At 45.4% G+C, this 17,034-nt stretch overlaps 1 protein-coding gene across 5 annotated transcripts in view; it reads right to left on the reverse strand.

Annotated features, from left to right (window-relative positions):
* The window catches only part of LOC142370092 (sodium channel protein type 3 subunit alpha-like), a 316,646-nt gene that overhangs the window by 16,785 nt on the left and 282,827 nt on the right, over positions 1–17,034 (reverse strand). For 3 of the 5 annotated variants that reach the window (XM_075452518.1, XM_075452520.1, XM_075452517.1), the window contains exons 25-27: positions 15,802–15,975; positions 13,008–13,130; positions 6,885–7,160 (exon numbers count right to left, since the gene is read on the reverse strand). In XM_075452518.1, coding sequence (XP_075308633.1) covers positions 6,885–7,160; positions 13,008–13,130; positions 15,802–15,975 — 573 coding nt within the window. Of the gene's footprint in view, positions 1–6,884; positions 7,161–13,007; positions 13,131–13,526; positions 13,650–15,801; positions 15,976–17,034 lie in introns of all 5 variants that reach the window. The other 2 variants (XM_075452519.1, XM_075452521.1) reach the window with 2 other exon arrangements.

Genomic DNA, 17,034 nt, shown 5'->3' on the forward strand with positions numbered 1-17,034 from the left:
CATCAACACGCTAACACCGTGTATTTGTCCTCTTTTTGGGGTTTAGCCAAAATTCCTGCAGCAACATTTTGTGAACGGACCAAAAGTCCAAACTATCGTCTCCTTCCGTTTTCTATACCCGCTTAATCATATTTGGTTTAGTTCCAGCTGTCAGTGGGTCAGAGGCGGGTTAGTCCATCACAGAGACGAACAACCACGCACTGCTCAATCTGTCCCCACTTCTGTGCTGAATCAGGTTAATTGTACGTGTGAAACTTGTTCAGGTTTTTATAAGTTTTTACTTAGAGAAGCTCATGATGATGCGTCCCTGTAGGAGACGTGGCCGGATAACAGAAGCAAAGGCCTTTCAGAAACATCTTTAACAGCGTGCAGCTATTTCCTGATGCTAATGGATGGTTGCCCCCACCAACTGTTGCCGCGCCAACTGGCAAAACACTGAGATGTGCCGAGCGACTCGTTGCCAGGGCGACCGGATTCTGACAACTCTTAAGTTCTCATTTGCTGAGGGTCAAGTAGCATCATGCTGATCCACACTTTTTCCTGTTTCCCTCTCTCCGTTCAGACGTTCTCCAGCTCTCCATCCCTCGTTTACACTCTTCGTTGTCCTCCGTTCCTCCTCCTGTCTTCCTCCTTCTCTCCATCCTTCCCTTGCTCCTCTATTCTTCTTCTCTCCCCTTCATTTCACCATCTTTTCTCCATCTCAAGCCACTCTCTGATCCCCTCCATTGCTCATTATTTCCTCCTCCTCCTCTCTCCTGTTGTTTCTTTATTTCCACTTGCTACTTAAACCTTTTTTTCTAACTCTACATGTGCTTTACCTCCTCCCTCCTTCCCTCTCCATCTCTCCATTTCCCTCCCACTTGGCTGGAATCACTCTAAAAATAAAAGCCTCTCAGACTCTGATTGATTGGAGGCTCTCAGGATGCCCGTGGTGGGCGGCGGAGGACGAGAAAGAAAAGGGTGAGTGAATGAAAGACGGCGAGGAAAAGAGGAAAAGAAGAGATGCTGCGAGTTCAACTGGTTTAGTTCGTGTTGAGTTTTAATGAGAGATGACGGAGAGACAAAGTAAGAAACGGATAAGGACAGGAAGGAGAATGAAATTATAGAAACGGAAGAGATGAAACTCTCAGGGCAAAGTCAGAGATTCCAGAAAAAAGAATGAAAGAACAAACAAAAAAAGTGTTTTTATAGTTGTTCCCGTCTCTGGTTTTGCTCTCGAAGCGTGTGCATGCGGACCTCCTTTCACCTCCCATGTTAACACGTTAAAGCGTCCACACTGACGCGAGGATTCTGCGGTTAACTTCTACAGTAACTCTTTCTCGCTTGTTGGTCATCACACTGTCCAATTATCAGCAGTTTCACCGAGTCCATGGCTGTGTTCGAAACCGCATACTTCTCCTACTTCTCCTACTACCTTTTTGAGTTAGTATGTAAGTTTGAGTAAGCGAGAAGTTCCCGGATGCATACTAGATTCTCCTAAATGTTGGGTATGCATCATGAGGTTACTACTCACACTCAAACTACCCAAGATGCAACGTAACGTGACGTCGCCGATCGTCATTTCCTGTCAAAACGGTTTCAAGCTAGCTACGACGAGGGTAGGTTCACTTCCTGTTTTCAAAACAAAAGCACCAATTGTATGGTCATAGCTTTCCCTATGATAAAAGGCAACGGGTATTTTATTTTGTGAAAATAACCGGAAGTGCGTTAGCTCACTGCGGCTAGCTTTAGTAGCGCCGAATTCATGGGAACAAAATTGTAAACAGCCGGTATTTTGTCAGGTTTTCAACACGTTGGGGATCTAAACGACTACTTTCTCACCTGAAAATGTTTCAAATGTTGCTAAAGTTTACAGAGTTTAGAGCTTAAGAGAAATCAGCTTCAGGCCGGCTGATTTCTGCTCGGGCAGGAGCGAAATGCATTGTGGGTAAACGCTCTGCATACTGTCTGATCGATGAGTATGCAGTATTTAGTATGTGGTTTCGAACACAGCCTGAGACTGTTAAGCCTCTAGCATAGTTGCCGCGTCTGCTAGCGCGAGCGGTGTTGAGGACGTCACGATTTCCTGCTGGCTATATACGGTGGCGCAAGTTGTTGCAGTTTTCTCCGTCACAGAGGTGTCGCTGCTACTTGAAGGTCACCGCTGCTCTACAACCACGAAAGTGGAGAAGAAAACAATGAAGAGCAGGAACACTGTCATCAATGATGCTGCTGCAGTATCTGAGAGATGAAATGCTTCGTGTGTTTCTGTGTTTCACGAAGTTCGTGAGTCAAGACGATTCAGCCAATAGAGGTGAAGGTCTGAAGCCCCCGGCATCAACAGAGTCTCTGCCCTCTTCTTTGTCTTCAGGTATCTGTCCTGTAGCTTCTTCCACACATTCTTACAGAACTCTCCCTCTTTCCCCAAAGTTCTGCCACTCTCTGTCCACCAGTTTTGGGAGTTTACGTGCTCCCTGTGCTGTTTCACTGCAGTTTCCTACAGCTGCCTGTACAAACGCACCTCCTCACTGAGCCTGGTCTCACATTGGTTCGTCGTTTTCGGCGCAGCCAAGTTACAAAAATCGACTGGTGCACGACAACGCGCTGCGCCGTGAGCGACGCGTCAACTGTAAATCCGCCTTAAGAGTGCAGCTTAGCTGTTGTTAGGAAGTTAGGAAGAGGGACGACAGCTCATCAAAGTGTCTGATCCCCCCGGTACACCTCAGAAAAACCCACCTGCCACCCTCACATCTGCAGGGCGGTGGGTTGAACCTGCCGTCCTCCGACCCTTTAACTCTCTGAGGGACATTCTCACCGTAATTTGTGCATATTTGTTAAATAATACACATGCAGACACAAACAACTAACTGTATCTCAAGCTGAGTCGATACGTCACAGTCAGTTTCCCTGTTTTGTGCTTCATCACCCTGAAGAACCTCTTCACTCAAAGTTTGGTCCTCTCACAACTTTCTGCAGGTTCGTGGTTCCATTTTGAGTTGGGAGGAATATTCAGACAAAGAAGAAGAAAAAGAATGAAAGTAAACACGGCAAATGGAGACGAGGCAGGAGAGCAGGCAAGTGGAAGAGTCAAAACAGAGCTTTGTGACGAACAGGTGTGGGAGGAAAATTAAAGCAAATGGACGGAACGAAGAGAAAAGACCAGATCAAGGGAGCGGGGGGGGGGAACTCGCAGAAAAGTCAATCCTCCTACGGCACGGAGAGGAGACACTCATTTCTAATTTGTTCTGAAGTCGCTGTGCGGGAGAGGATGTTTCACTTTGTGCCTCCATTTCTTCTCCCTTTGTTTCCCTGAAAGGCCTCATTCAGACAGATTTACACAATGTTCTTCCCTTTCTTCTGCAGCTTTATTTTGTAATCCGTGTTCAGGTGGTGATTGTTTCACGCAGCACCACAGAGATCTACGGGGGGGGGGGTAATGCTCCTGAATGCAGCACTCATAAAAAGAGAAATGAACTTTGGGTGCCGGGGAGACTTTGGACTCGTACTTCCTGTCGTGTCCGTCTCTCTCTCCCCAGGACTCCGGGTCTGAATACATTCTCTGACAACAAGAAAAAGGTGAGAAAAGCCCCAGCCCACACTGAACAGAAAGCACTCAGGGTGCCGTTTTGTATCAAACAGCAACCTAAAGGTGAGCTAAGAAAGAGATCACACAATAAATCAGTCCAGGCTCCTCTCTGTTGGATGTGGAAACGGCTTTTCAAAGAGTTTCTAGAGGTCTTGAGCGTCAACTTTTAATAAATAAACATGTCTTTGCAACGGTTAACGATCGGTTAAAGTGACGACATTCACACACCGATAACTTATATCCTGTGAACAAGCCCTCCGCAGTGATGCAGAGAGGACCGTCGTACCCGAGACGTTTCAGTGAGCCTGTCGGGCCGGTGTTAAAAGTGATGCGGAAATGCTGTTCGGCCCGACCCAGTAAGATCAAAGACCCAGGAGTGAATAGATTAATGAAGAACAGCGCGTCTCTGAAAGAAGGAGCTGTCACTGTGACACCAATCAGCCACAAAATTAAAACTATGGAAAGAGCAAAGCCCTCTCACGGCTGGTCTTTGTTTCTATTTAGCCTGAGCCGCATGCTAACACCGCTACAAGTTCTCTCTCATAAAAGACCTATTTGATCTCTATAAGTCCTCCTGTCCCATAGAAGATGAGCCAGTTAGCTTTGGCATGCCGGTAACCTGGCTTGTTGTTGGACTCGGCATGATGGGAGCCAGCCTGGACACGCTGATGGTCACCAGCATCGTTGTTATTAGCCTCTTCGTGCTAATGCGTAGCCAAGACAATAGATAATGCAACGAGTTGCCTCTTTTACTTGGCTGGATCAGTAGCTGGCTTCAGCAGGGATGCGGCCTCTTTACTACAGCTCACCTTCTTACAATGCAATGGTCTCCTGGGAAAACCCGGATCCTGGCATCCATATGGTTCTTACTGTGGCACTAACCCCCACCAGACCCAATACGGGCCCCACATGGCCTGAAGGATCTACTGCTAACTGCTTATGACAGTTGGGTCATAAGACATTATATGACTGTGGTTTGAGTGTCCATGTTTTATCAGGAATGTTTGGGTTGTTTGTAACTACTAAAAACTGATATTTCTAACTCTTATTGTTTCATTCAGGCATATAGATGTCTTTATTCTGTGTTAATTACAACATGACAGGATTAAATGCCTCTGAATACACCTGGTTATTTGCCATGTTGGGTAACACCTCATCCTGACCGAAAGCGAGCGAGCGAAACTGACACGAGGGTGTCCTGATATGCAGCGTGACGATTTTGGTTCAGAAAGTCCTCACTTGAAACACCGAGTTCCAGTGTTGGGAGTAACGGCGTTTAAGTATAACGGCGTTATTTTTCCAGTAAAGGAGTAATCTAATGAATTACTTTCCCCATCGTTACAACGCCATTATCGTTACTGAGAATATAAAGTGGCGCGTTACTACACTTTGGTTGTAGGCTTTGGGCTACACATCAGCTGCATGCTACCTGGAGAGAGCAGGGGTGGGGATGATGACACCGTTGCAAATGCGATGATGATTGGCTGTGTGGGCGGATGCCCTGCTCACGCTGTCTCACTGCACGCGCTGACGTAAACACACACAAGACAGCGACAATGCGACGAGCCAGGGAAGTTCAAAGGTAGGCAGCTAACTAACCCAACACCAAGCCCAAATGCAGCTGCTAACCCAAGCCCAAGCCCAAATGCAGCTAGCTAACCCAAGCCCAAGCCCAAAGGCAGCTGCTAACCCAAGCCCAAGCCCAAATACAGCTAGCTAACCCAAGCCCAAGCCCAAGCCCAAAGGCAGCTAGCTAACCCAACCCCAAGCCCAAATGCAGCTGCTAACCCAAGTCTAAGCCCAAAGGCAGCTAGCTAACCCAACACCAAGCCCAAATGTAGCTGCTAACCCAAGCCCAAGCCCAAATGCAGCTAGCTAACCCAACCCCAAGCCCAAAGGCAGCTAGCTAACCCAACACCAAGCCCAAATGCAGCTGCTAACCCAAGCCCAAGCCCAAATGCAGCTAGCTAACCCAACCCCAAGCCCAAAGGCAGCTAGCTAACCCAACCCCAAGCCCAAATGCAGCTAGCGTGAGCCCCAGCGAAGGAGACGGAGCCACTCGAAAACAAACAGCGACAATGCGACGAGCCAGGGAAGTTCAAAGGTAGGCAGCTAGCTAACCCAACACCAAGCCCAAATGCAGCTGCTAACCCAAGCCCAAGCCCAAATGCAGCTAGCTAACCCAAGCCCAAGCCCAAATGCAGCTGCTAACCCAAGCCCAAGCCCAAATACAGCTAGCTAACCCAAGCCCAAGCCCAAGCCCAAAGGCAGCTAGCTAACCCAACCCCAAGCCCAAATGCAGCTGCTAACCCAAGTCCAAGCCCAAAGGCAGCTAGCTAACCCAACACCAAGCCCAAATGTAGCTGCTAACCCAAGCCCAAGCCCAAATGCAGCTAGCTAACCCAACCCCAAGCCCAAAGGCAGCTAGCTAACCCAACACCAAGCCCAAATGCAGCTGCTAACCCAAGCCCAAGCCCAAATGCAGCTAGCTAACCCAACCCCAAGCCCAAAGGCAGCTAGCTAACCCAACCCCAAGCCCAAATGCAGCTAGCGTGAGCCCCAGCGAAGGAGACGGAGCCACTCGAAAACAAACAACACTCCATTTTTTGGGTCAGAAACAGGTGACCACCATCACCATTTTATATTCAATATTTATGTTTTTATTTCTATACATCATATGGCAGGCTGCAATCTATTGAGTTCAAATAAATACTGAATGTTCTAAATGACTGTATTTAGTGTTTTTATTCTTCAATCAGTTAATATAAACATATTTGATGTTAAAGATGTTATAGAACGTAAAAAATAACACCACAGTTACTTTGCTGAGTAACTAATTACTTTTACAATGTGGTAACTGAGTTACTAACTCAATTACTTTTTGGGAGCAGTAACTAGTAACTGTAACTAATTACTTTTTAAAGGTAACTTGACCAACACTACCGAGTTCTCTGGCTCCCTTGGGTTCAGATCTTTGTGGTTCGGCTGTTTGGGGTCATAAACCACTGGGCGCTGTTCCACGGTAAAGATCAGCTTCTCCTTGTCCGTTATTCCCTGAGTGATGCTAACCTGTTGCTAACTAGCTCGTCAACAGGAAGCAGCGTGTTCATTTCAACCAATAAGAAGTGTTTAGGGGCGGGACGCCGCCGCGAAATGTCGTCCAGATAGAGACAGTGCGGGATGTCAGGACAGGCTGATTGAAAAGTAGCTCTCTGATCACTTTTTATCAGGATGAGGTGTGAGCCGGGCACTGCTCCACAGAGCATAAAAATCCATCTAAACCGTTGGAACTCTCATGCGTAAGAAGCGGGGATCTCACCACTTGCAGCAGAGCCAGGTACCCGGCACCCACGTTGTCGAAGTTCACCTTGACTTTGCTCCAGTAGAACTGCGAGGTGTCGTTGAGCGCCTCGCACTCCGACTTGTTGTTGATGAAGTGGGCTTCGTAGATGTGCCCGGTGCGGTTGAGGCAGCGACCAAACTTCCCTGCGAACAGGTTGACGCCCATGATGCTGAAGATGAGCCAGAAGATGAGGCAGACGAGCAGCACGTTCATGATGGAGGGAATCGCCCCGATCAGAGCGTTCACCACCACCTGCACAGAAACCAGCAGTCACACCTCTTTCCAACTCGTCCTGCACCAGCAAATACAAGCTATTCACCAGCTTTGAGTCAAAGGTTTGGTCTCTCCAACGTGTTCAGAAGTTATATTTTCTTAATCAAAAAGCCAAAACTAGTCCTATACAAGCTGACCGCTGCAGAATAAATGAGATGTAAACACTGCTGTTTAAAGTGAGACCTATTTCTTTGTGTTTCAGTCAGTAACACGTGCTTGACCTCCTCCTTTGCACCCACAATGCCCTTCTTCCACCCAGAATCCCATGCAGAGCGAGCTTTAAGCGGCAGAGCGAGCTTTAAGCGGCAGAGCGCGGAGCAGAGGCAAGCAAACACAGCTGCTGCTCTTATTATGCAGAAGAAGAAGAGCGGAGAGAAGGATGAGCATGCAGCGCCGGTCCTGAATTTCCCCCGATCCAGAGTCCTAACGAGGAAGTCATTTCATTTCTTTAACTTTAGCTGAGCTGAAACTAAAGAGCAGAGTGTAGATAAAAACTCTGAAACACACGACAGAATTCATAAACAAATAACCACTTTATGTCCTCAAACTTTCTTTATTAGCATGCAGATTTTTACTTGTCAAATGGCAGCAAAATATGTGATTTTCTTTGTGTTCACGAAGCATTTTATCTGTGATCAGACAGATGTTTGTGATCTTCATCTTTATCTATTGTGAGCGTAGGAAGAAAAGCTTAAATATGTGTTTAATTGAATTTGAATCATTTGAATCATTTGAATTTCTATGCAAACTTACTGAGGTGAGAGGCAAAAACTCTACTAATGTGGAGATGTTAGTCATTTCAGTTTAAAGATTGTGTTTTTCAGGATATTTTCCTGTTTGCACTGCAGTGCGCTGACTCTGCTCCCTGTAATACTGTTGAAAGGAACACACACACACACACACACACACACACACACACACACACACACACACACACACACATACACACACACACACTGGATGTTTCTTCCCTGCTCGCAAACATTCACACAAAGATGAAATACAGAAACTCTCACAGGTTAATCTGAAACAGGAAACCTCTGAGGAGGAACAAGTCGAGTCAAAGCCACGAGGAACATTGACAGGATGTCATTAAGCAGGCATGTCAGACATGTTAAAGGACTTTTCCTGTGTTAGGAACACACACTGAGCACCCAAATACTGCCGGAACTCAACTTCGTGCTCGATTCCTTTACAGCATGCAAAAAGGCCTGATTTAGAAATATAATGTGATGCTAAAAGTCTGATAAAAGCTGCCATTTCTGACTTAACGGACACTTTAGCAGCAAACATTCATGATTAGAGATGCACCGATTGCAAAATTCTTGGCCGATACCGACTTCCGGTTTTTAAGGAGGTCTGACCTGCCAAAACCGGTTTTTCCCAATACCGACTTTCAATCTAAGAAATAATTATAATCATAAAATAGACACTATATTTGTTTGTCTTGAGTACCCTTCTCCCAGACAACATTTTGCTTATATAACTGCAATTAAAACCACAACTAGTGGTAGGTTATATGCAATCATAACAATTCAATTCAATTCAAATTCAAAAATACTTTATTTATCCCAGAGGGAAATTAAATGTTGATGTAGCTCAATTAAATCAAGGAGTTATTATAGATGCTGATGGCTGTGGGCAGGAAAGATTTCCTGTAGCGGTCCGTTTTACATCCAAACTGAAGAAGCCTTTGACTGAAGAGACTCTGTTTTCTGATAACAGTCTCATGGAGAGGATGTTCAGGGTTGTCCATAATTCTCTTGATTTTATGCAAAATCCTTCTTTGCATTATTGTCTCCAGAGGTTCCACAGTCGTCCCCAGAACAGAACCAGCCTTCTTTATCAGGTTGTTGAGTCTTTTTAGGTCCCTGGTTCTGATGCTGCTGCCCCAACAGATGACGCCAGAGGAAATGACGCTCTCAACAACAGACTTGTAGAAGATCTGCAACATCTTGTTGCAAACCTTGAAGGACCTTAGCTTCCTCAAGAAGTACAGTCTGCTCTGTCCTTTCTTGTAGATGGCTTCACTGTTGTGTCTCCAGTCCAGTCTGTTGTCCACATGAACACCAAGGTATTTATATTCCTCAACCACCTCCACTTCTTCTCCCATGATGGAAACAGGGTTTGATCTGACCCTGTTTCTCCTGAAATCTACAATCATCTCCTTTGTTTTGTTAACATTCAAGATGAGATGATTGTTCCCACACCATGCCACAAAGCGGTCCACCAGCTCTCTGTACTCAGCTTCTTGTCCATCTCTGATACACCCGACTACTGCAGAGTCATCTGAATATTTCTGTAGATGACAGGAGTCTGACTTGTACTGGAAGTCTGAAGTGTACAGAGTGAAAAGGAATGGTGAGAGTACAGTCCCCTGTGGTGCTCCTGTGCTGCTGATCACCTGGTTAGACACACAATTCTTCAGTCTGACAAACTGTGGTCTGTTTGTCAGGTAGTCATTAATCCAGGTGATTGTTGAGGCCTCCACCTGAGTCTTCTGGAGTTTCAGACGAAGCAGATCAGGCTGAATTGTGTTAAATGCACTGGAGAAATCAAAGAGTGCTGCCTGCTTTGTCCAGATGACAGTGGGTTTGTTGAAGCAGGTGTATGATAGCATCTTCAACTCCAACTCCATGGCGATAAGCAAACTGCAGGGGGTCCTGATATGTGCTGGTTTGCTTACACAGGTGGGTCAACAGGAGTCTCTCCAGGACCTTCATGATGTGGGATGTCAGGGAAACAGGTCTGTAGTCATTGATGTCTGAGGGGTGAGTTTTCTTTGGTACCGGAACCAGACAGGATGTCTTCCACAACAGTGGTACCTTCTCTTGGGTCAAGCTAAGGTTGAAAAGGTGTTGCAGAATCCCACAGAGCTGCTCTGCACAGGCCTTCAGGACTCGGGGGCTGACACCATCTGGACCTGTAGCCTTGTTCCGGTTCAGTCTCTCCAACTGCCTCTTCACCTGACTTCTAGAAAAAGAAAAGTGGGAGGGGGAGGCAAAGGGGACAGCAGCATCTCCTGATTGGGTCGAAGACAAACTAGTGGAAGCAGAAGAATCCATGACTGAGGTGGAGGTGGAGATGTTACAGGAAAGCTGTGGGTCAGAGGAGGGTGGGATGTCTCTTTGGCTGGGAACAGGATGGGAGGATGGTGAGCTTGTTCCTGAACTGAACCTGTTGAAGAATGTGTTCAGCTCATTTGCTCTGTCCAGACTTCCATCCATCCGATCCTCCCTCTGCTTGAGGCCTGTGATCTTCTTCATTCCTGACCACACATCTCTGATATTGTTCCTCTGCAGTTTACTCTCAAGCTTCTTTCTATACACCTCCTTGCTCTCTCTGATCTTGACTTTGAGCTGCTTCTGTATACTCCTCAGTAGCTCCCTGTCTCGCTCCCTAAAGGCTCTTTTTTTCCTGTTCAATAGTTCCTTTAGCTCACTGGTGATCCAGGGTTTGTTATTAGGGAAGCATCTCACTGTTCTGGTGGGGATGGTGTTGTCCACACAGAAGTTTATATAGTCAGTCACACACTCAGTCATGGCATTAATGTCCTCTCCATGTGGCTTACAAAGAGAAATCCAATCGGTTGCATCAAAACAACCCTGTAAGGCTTCTTCAGCTTCTTGTGACCACTTTCTAACAGTCCTTTTTGTGACAGGTAGTCTCTGGACAAGGGGTTTATATGCTGAACAGAGAAAAACAAGGTTGTGATCTGATTTACCCAGGGGAGGTCTTGATTTGGAAATGTATGAATCCTTGACATTTGTGTAAAACAAATCCAATGTCTTGTTTTCTCTGGTAGAGCAGCTGACAAACTGTTGAAAAGTTGGAAGTGTAGCAGAGAGTGAGGCATGATTAAAATCACCAGATATTGCCACAAAAGAATTGGGGTGTTGTGTCTGTATCTGAGCAACAACGGAACTGATGACATCACACGCAGTGTCGGCAACAGCTGAGGGTGGAATGTAAACAGCCACCAAAACAACACTGGTGAGCTCTCTTGGCAAATAATATGGACGAAAACTTACTGCCAATAGTTCAATGTCAGGACAGCAGAGACGACTCTTAACAGTAACATGTCCTGGGTGACACCATCTGTTGTTGACAAGCACTGCCAATCCACCCCCTTTCCTTTTCCTGCTACTATTTAAATCTCGATCTGCTCGTACAGTCAGGAAGCCCGGCAGAGAGACGCTGGAGTCGGGGATATGATCCTGCAGCCATGTCTCAGTAAAACACATAATGCTACATTCCCGATATTCTTGCTGAGTCCTTGTCAAGGCTAGAAGTTCATCCAACTTGTTGGCTAACGATCTTACATTGCCCATGATGACGGATGGCAGAGATGGTTTGAACTTCTTCTTTCTTTCTCTCCTCTTTGCTCCTGCTGTGCATCCACGACGCCTCCTTTTCAATTCCAGTAGGATTTCTGGCTTCAGTTGTCGAATTATTTCTGCTTTTCCAATGTTAATCAGCTGCTCCCTGTTGTAAACCACCTTGTTGCTATGGTGATGCATCATAACAAAAGAGCAAAATATACAAAAGTATTGGGAAAAATCAATCCAGCTGCACAGCATCCAAGGCAGGAAGGAACAGTTGTCCAAAAAATGCAATTTCTTCCAAGAAAAAACAGGAATGAAATTTAGAAAAAAGAAAAAATCTCAATGTGAGGTACAGAGCTACTCCAACGTGCTGCCACCCTCAGCAGCGCATTCTAGAACAATGTCTAAAAGAATAACCACCCTTTTCAAGAATAAAACATCACAAATAAGAAATATAAGCCACTGAGCAGTCAGGCTCAACATTGACATTAAGCTTACGTTGGAAGTCCAAATGTCCGTTGTGAAACTGACCGGGGATTTAGTGGTGTCCAGCAGTTTGTGTATATGGTTTGAAACGCTCTCAAACAACTCTGGCAGCGCTGTGTCAGAAAAGTACCGCCTACTTGGTCATTTGTACCGTGGACTCAGGTGTTTCATCAGATGTACGAAGCCTTTATCCTGTACTACGCTAAATGGCCGGTCGTCCAGTGCCATGAACTCCATTATTTTCCTGGTGGTGGCGGTGGACTTTTCAGTGTTGATGTGGAACACAGCAGCCACGGTGGAGGGTTGTTGTGGTAGCTGCGACTCTGCTGCATCCCTCCTCTTAGCCGCAGTGTCCTCCTTATATTTGCTAAACAAACCTAGGTGCTTCTTTTCCAAGTGGCGTATTGAGTTTGTTGTTCCACATGTCTTAGGCGTTGATCCTCCGCGGCTAACTTTGGACTTTAGCATTACAAACGGCGTGTTTTGGGTCATCCTGGCACAAAGTGAAATAAGTCAAAATCGGTGATTTCTTCCTGAGTCTTGCTAGTTTTTAGCCGTTTTGCTCTGGCAGCGTTGAGCTGCTGCACCGCGCATGCGGGTCAGTTTGATCAGCCCAAAACCGGAAATTACGACACGTCGGACATAAAACCGGCTATTTTTTATTGGCGGTAGATTGATTGGTGCATCTCTATTCACGATATTTAGAAAACAAACAAATCTAGAATCCTGGTGAGGGTGTCAGGATCGGGTATAACAGGAGCTTCCACCAAAGGATGGTCGCTGCTCGCCACTTTGGGCCAAACTCCATCGAAAAATCATCAATAAGTTAAACAAATGTTTCTCAGAGTCAGACTGTAAAGAACTTTGGTCTCTGAGCATCTGCAGAGCAGAGTATTGTGAAAGGATTCAGGGAGTCTGGGGGAAACATTTGAAGGTCCTTTCTGACATTCATCTGGAGTTGAGGATTGAACACAGGTGCCCAGGTGTGTTTTCTCATTTTAATACTGACTCTTACCCTCATGCCTTCAAATCTGGAGAGGGCTCTGAGGGGCCGAAGGGCCCGCAGCGTCCGCAGGGATTTGATGGCTGCAAAGTCTGAATAACCCAACATGTTGGCCGCCAAACTGACCAATGAAACCTGGAGGAGGGAGAGGAAAGATGGAAGGACAGAAGGAGGAAGAGAAGAGAAGCAGGACGGTTAACTTCCATCTAATGAAGGCAAGGACAGAAGGGAGGAGAGTCCGTTTAACAATCAGCTGACTGAAGAGGAAGATGAAACCAAATGGCTTTCATTCGACCTGTGAAACAAAAAGGTTCTGATATTACTGCAGCCTTCCTCAGATGAAGCTGCACGGAGACGAGGAAATGATTGCTTATGAGTTCAAATCCAGTTCCTCTTTGGAAAGAAAACTGTGAAAGAAACAGGACGAGTTATTCCCTCTAATCAAAGCGCGAGCCGCAGCATCTCTACAACCCTCTACAGCCCGCACACCAGCGGCAGGCCTCGGGCCTCAGGCCTCAGGCTGGCTCTTACCCTGATACCAGTGAAGCGGGACGCGGCCCGGAGGGGACGGAAAGCCCTGAGCGTCCTCAGCACCCGCATGATGGTGACCTGGTTCCCCGAGAGGGACTGAGCCAGCAGACCCAACACTGAGACCTACAGGTCACACAGGTGAACATCAGCTGCACATGGAACCACATGAAGACAAGTCCTGGGACACGGGAGAAAGATTCCTGCAGGTCTTCTAAAGCCTGACCACCTGCTAAAATAGACTCTGAACCCAGACCCTGTTGTATCTGTATCAACAAAGCTGGCGGTGCCTCTAAGAAGGAGACTAAAAATACACAGAAGTTCTTTGATAGTAACATTAAACTGGAATTGATTTGGGAATTGAAAACACACAGGCTGCAAACACCTTTTCAGAGTTCCATAAAGTCTCAGTTCCTCGCAGGCTTTATCCCTCCCAGCTACATGGAAGAGTTTTAACTTCCAGATCAATAAACAAAGTGGAAACAGTCGAGAAAAAACAGTTAAATCCATGACTGAGAGCACAACCCGATACTTGACTTTCTGTAGAAGTATCAGCCTGACCCGCAGTTCATTCCATCTCCGATGGGATAACATGGGGAAGTCTGAGCTGCATTGCACGATCCTAAATATCTGTAACAGTTTTAGTCCGTTTAGCCTTTAAAATGCTCCAGGAGGAGGCGTGTGTTTGTGAAACTGCGCCAAGAAGAGATCTCTAAAGTGTCCCACGATGAAAAAGCATGTTTACCAGAGGGCAGGAGATTTTGAGTCGGTATTTAACAATGTGAATCACAAAGGAGTCCCACAAGGATCAATACTCGGGCTCCTCCTTTTCAGCCCACACATAACTGTAATCCTGCAGCTTTAAGGAACAAAACTTCCTTAAAAATTTATTAAAGACGTGATTATTGTTTACAACAAAGAGGGAAAGCAGCAGTGAAACTTAACCTCCCTCTATGCAGCTGAAAATGAGCATTTAAAGGTCAAATTCAGCTAAGATGAGACGAGCTGCTGTTTCATCTGCAACTCATTTATAGTGTTATCGCTGAAATGGAAGGCATCACTGGCTTCCAGTCCTTATTTTGTGGGCCCAAAGCTTCTCAAAAGCAACGTTTGCAGAAGCCTGGAAAGGTTAGTTCAAACCTGAGCTGCCGTGGAAACCATCTAAAACTGAGATTTCTACCTTTATACGCCATCATCGAACATGCCTGCACTTTTATTGTGCAATTTCTTTTCTGCCACTTTCTTTCTCATCGTTTTTCTCTCTCAGCTTGATGCGAACCAATTTGTATTGTCCTGATTATGTGAAATAGAAGTTCCTTGCCTTTAAATGTCAACACCTTGGCCTCCTGGCCTTGCCTCGTGTTTAATAGGACATTTTTAATCTAAAAGAAATATTAAAAAAGGTCTACATGACTGAAAACTGTTGAGTATGCTCTTTAACGCTAGACTTTTTGATTTTTTTTCTGCCCCCTGGTGGTCAAAAACTAAATTTATGCAGCTTTAAATTGAGTCTTTAAGTCTTTATTTCTAATTTTTGTTATCTTGATTCATGTTTGCATGTTAGATCTCTGTGACTCAAATGCCGCCTCCTCTTACTCAACACATTTACGAAGACGAGGAACGGCGTCCATCGTGCAGAAGAAAAGAAAAGAGACTCTGAAAAGGGAGTGCAAGTGCCTGGTCATGCATGTCTGTGTGTTTTTCTGCTGAATTTCTGACCTGCAGCTGTTTCAACTCTTTTATTCATCGAGCTTTAACCCCGTTACTGATAGTTTACTGTACTGTAGTGTTACAGCTGATGTACTTTACTGTATATGAGTACTTTACTGTATACTGTACGTCTTCATGCATGGGAGCTGAACTGAGTTATGAGCCAAAGGATTTTCAGTGCCACAACACCGAGAACTATGTGAGTAAATATCATTAAAGACATCCTGCTGCCTCTAACCTCCTCTTTAGGGAGCTTGGTCCATGCATGTTCAGCTGAATTCGCTGCACAGACGCCATCTTTAAGCTGCTTTAACGGTGATTCTGTGGTTCTAAAATCAGGATTTTATTAGAGCAGAGCAACCGTCTAAGTGAGTTAACACCAAGTCTTAAATGGGTTGATTTTCAGACCCAGTTTCTGAATGGAATCAATATAAAATGCATAATAAATCAATATACTCAGAATTTTGTGAGGTGGTGTCGGTCTCTGGAAAGAATGACGATCATTATCAGCTGTAAACGGACTCAAACAACCGATCAGACGAAGCAGCTGAGCCGATCGAACACTTACATCGACGATGAAGAAGTCGAGCCAGCACCAGTAGTTGGTGAAGTACTTTTTGAAGCCATAGGCGAGCCACTTCAGCAGCATCTCCAGGATGAAGATGTAGGTGAAAATCTTGTCGGCGTACTCGAGCACCACCTTCACCACCCTCCTCTGCTCGATGTAGATGTCCTCAAAGGCCTGATGGGGGCGGCAGAGAGACCCGGGTTAGAGACGGCGTTCGGATCGGATTTCAGATCCACGACAGCAGAAGGAGCAGAGCTTAATGGAGCTCCCCATGGGCTGTTAATCCAGAAGTTAAGAGGACTTCAACAGGATTACGTTTGCTCGATGTGTATAATCTCACGAGTCGTATGTCCAACCTGACGTCTGTTGGGGCGGTTAGTTAGAGCAGCAGTCCCCAACCCCCGGGCCACGGACCGCACAGAAAGAATAAATAACTTATAACTTTATTTATTATCCGAGTCTGAACAATGTTTTATTTTGAAAAATAACCGAATTCTCTCCGTTACATCCGTCTATGACTCACTCTTGACACGTGCCGAGATGCTCGTCTCGGTCATGTGATACGCTAACGCTAATATTAAACCCACAAGCTAGCTAAATGAGTAAAAAACAGTCTTTGAAAAGGGGAAAAGGCCCAGTGAGGAGACAGAAGAAGAGCCAAGCCTTATTGTTATATTTAAAAAATACAACAGTGTCTGTGTTGGTCGTATCATTTTACTTTGTTGTATTTATCTGGCACACCTTAAAGGCCGGTCCGTGAACATATTGTCTGACATTAAACCGGTTTGTGGCGGTTTTTGATGGTTGGGGACGGCTGAGGTAGCGCACGCCTCCTTCAACATTAACCCTAATCCCTGATGGGGGACATTTTTCTCCACTTGGGGTGAACTTTCTCCTCTAATTTCACACTGTAGATAGTGATACTCATCATATTTGGTCCAGTTGTGCATATTTGACTATTTTTTCGAATTTCAAAACACACATCATATACAATGCAATTTTTCATTGTGTAGAAAAAAAAACTCCTTAATTTCTGAAAAGGGACATTTTTGTCCCCTTTTAAAACGACCTAAAAACATCATATATTAATATTTTTTTCCACTTTTTTTTCCATGAATCTTTTATTCCACTTCAGTTCTGATCATAACTACCAAGTTTTCAATTATTTTCAAAAAATGAACCCTTTAAATGCCAATTTGAACTTTTTAGCCCAAATTATAAGCCTTTAGGTGC

The sequence above is a fragment of the Odontesthes bonariensis genome, chromosome 20 (assembly GCF_027942865.1).
Source record: "Odontesthes bonariensis isolate fOdoBon6 chromosome 20, fOdoBon6.hap1, whole genome shotgun sequence".
Taxonomy (NCBI): Eukaryota; Metazoa; Chordata; class Actinopteri; order Atheriniformes; family Atherinopsidae; genus Odontesthes; species Odontesthes bonariensis.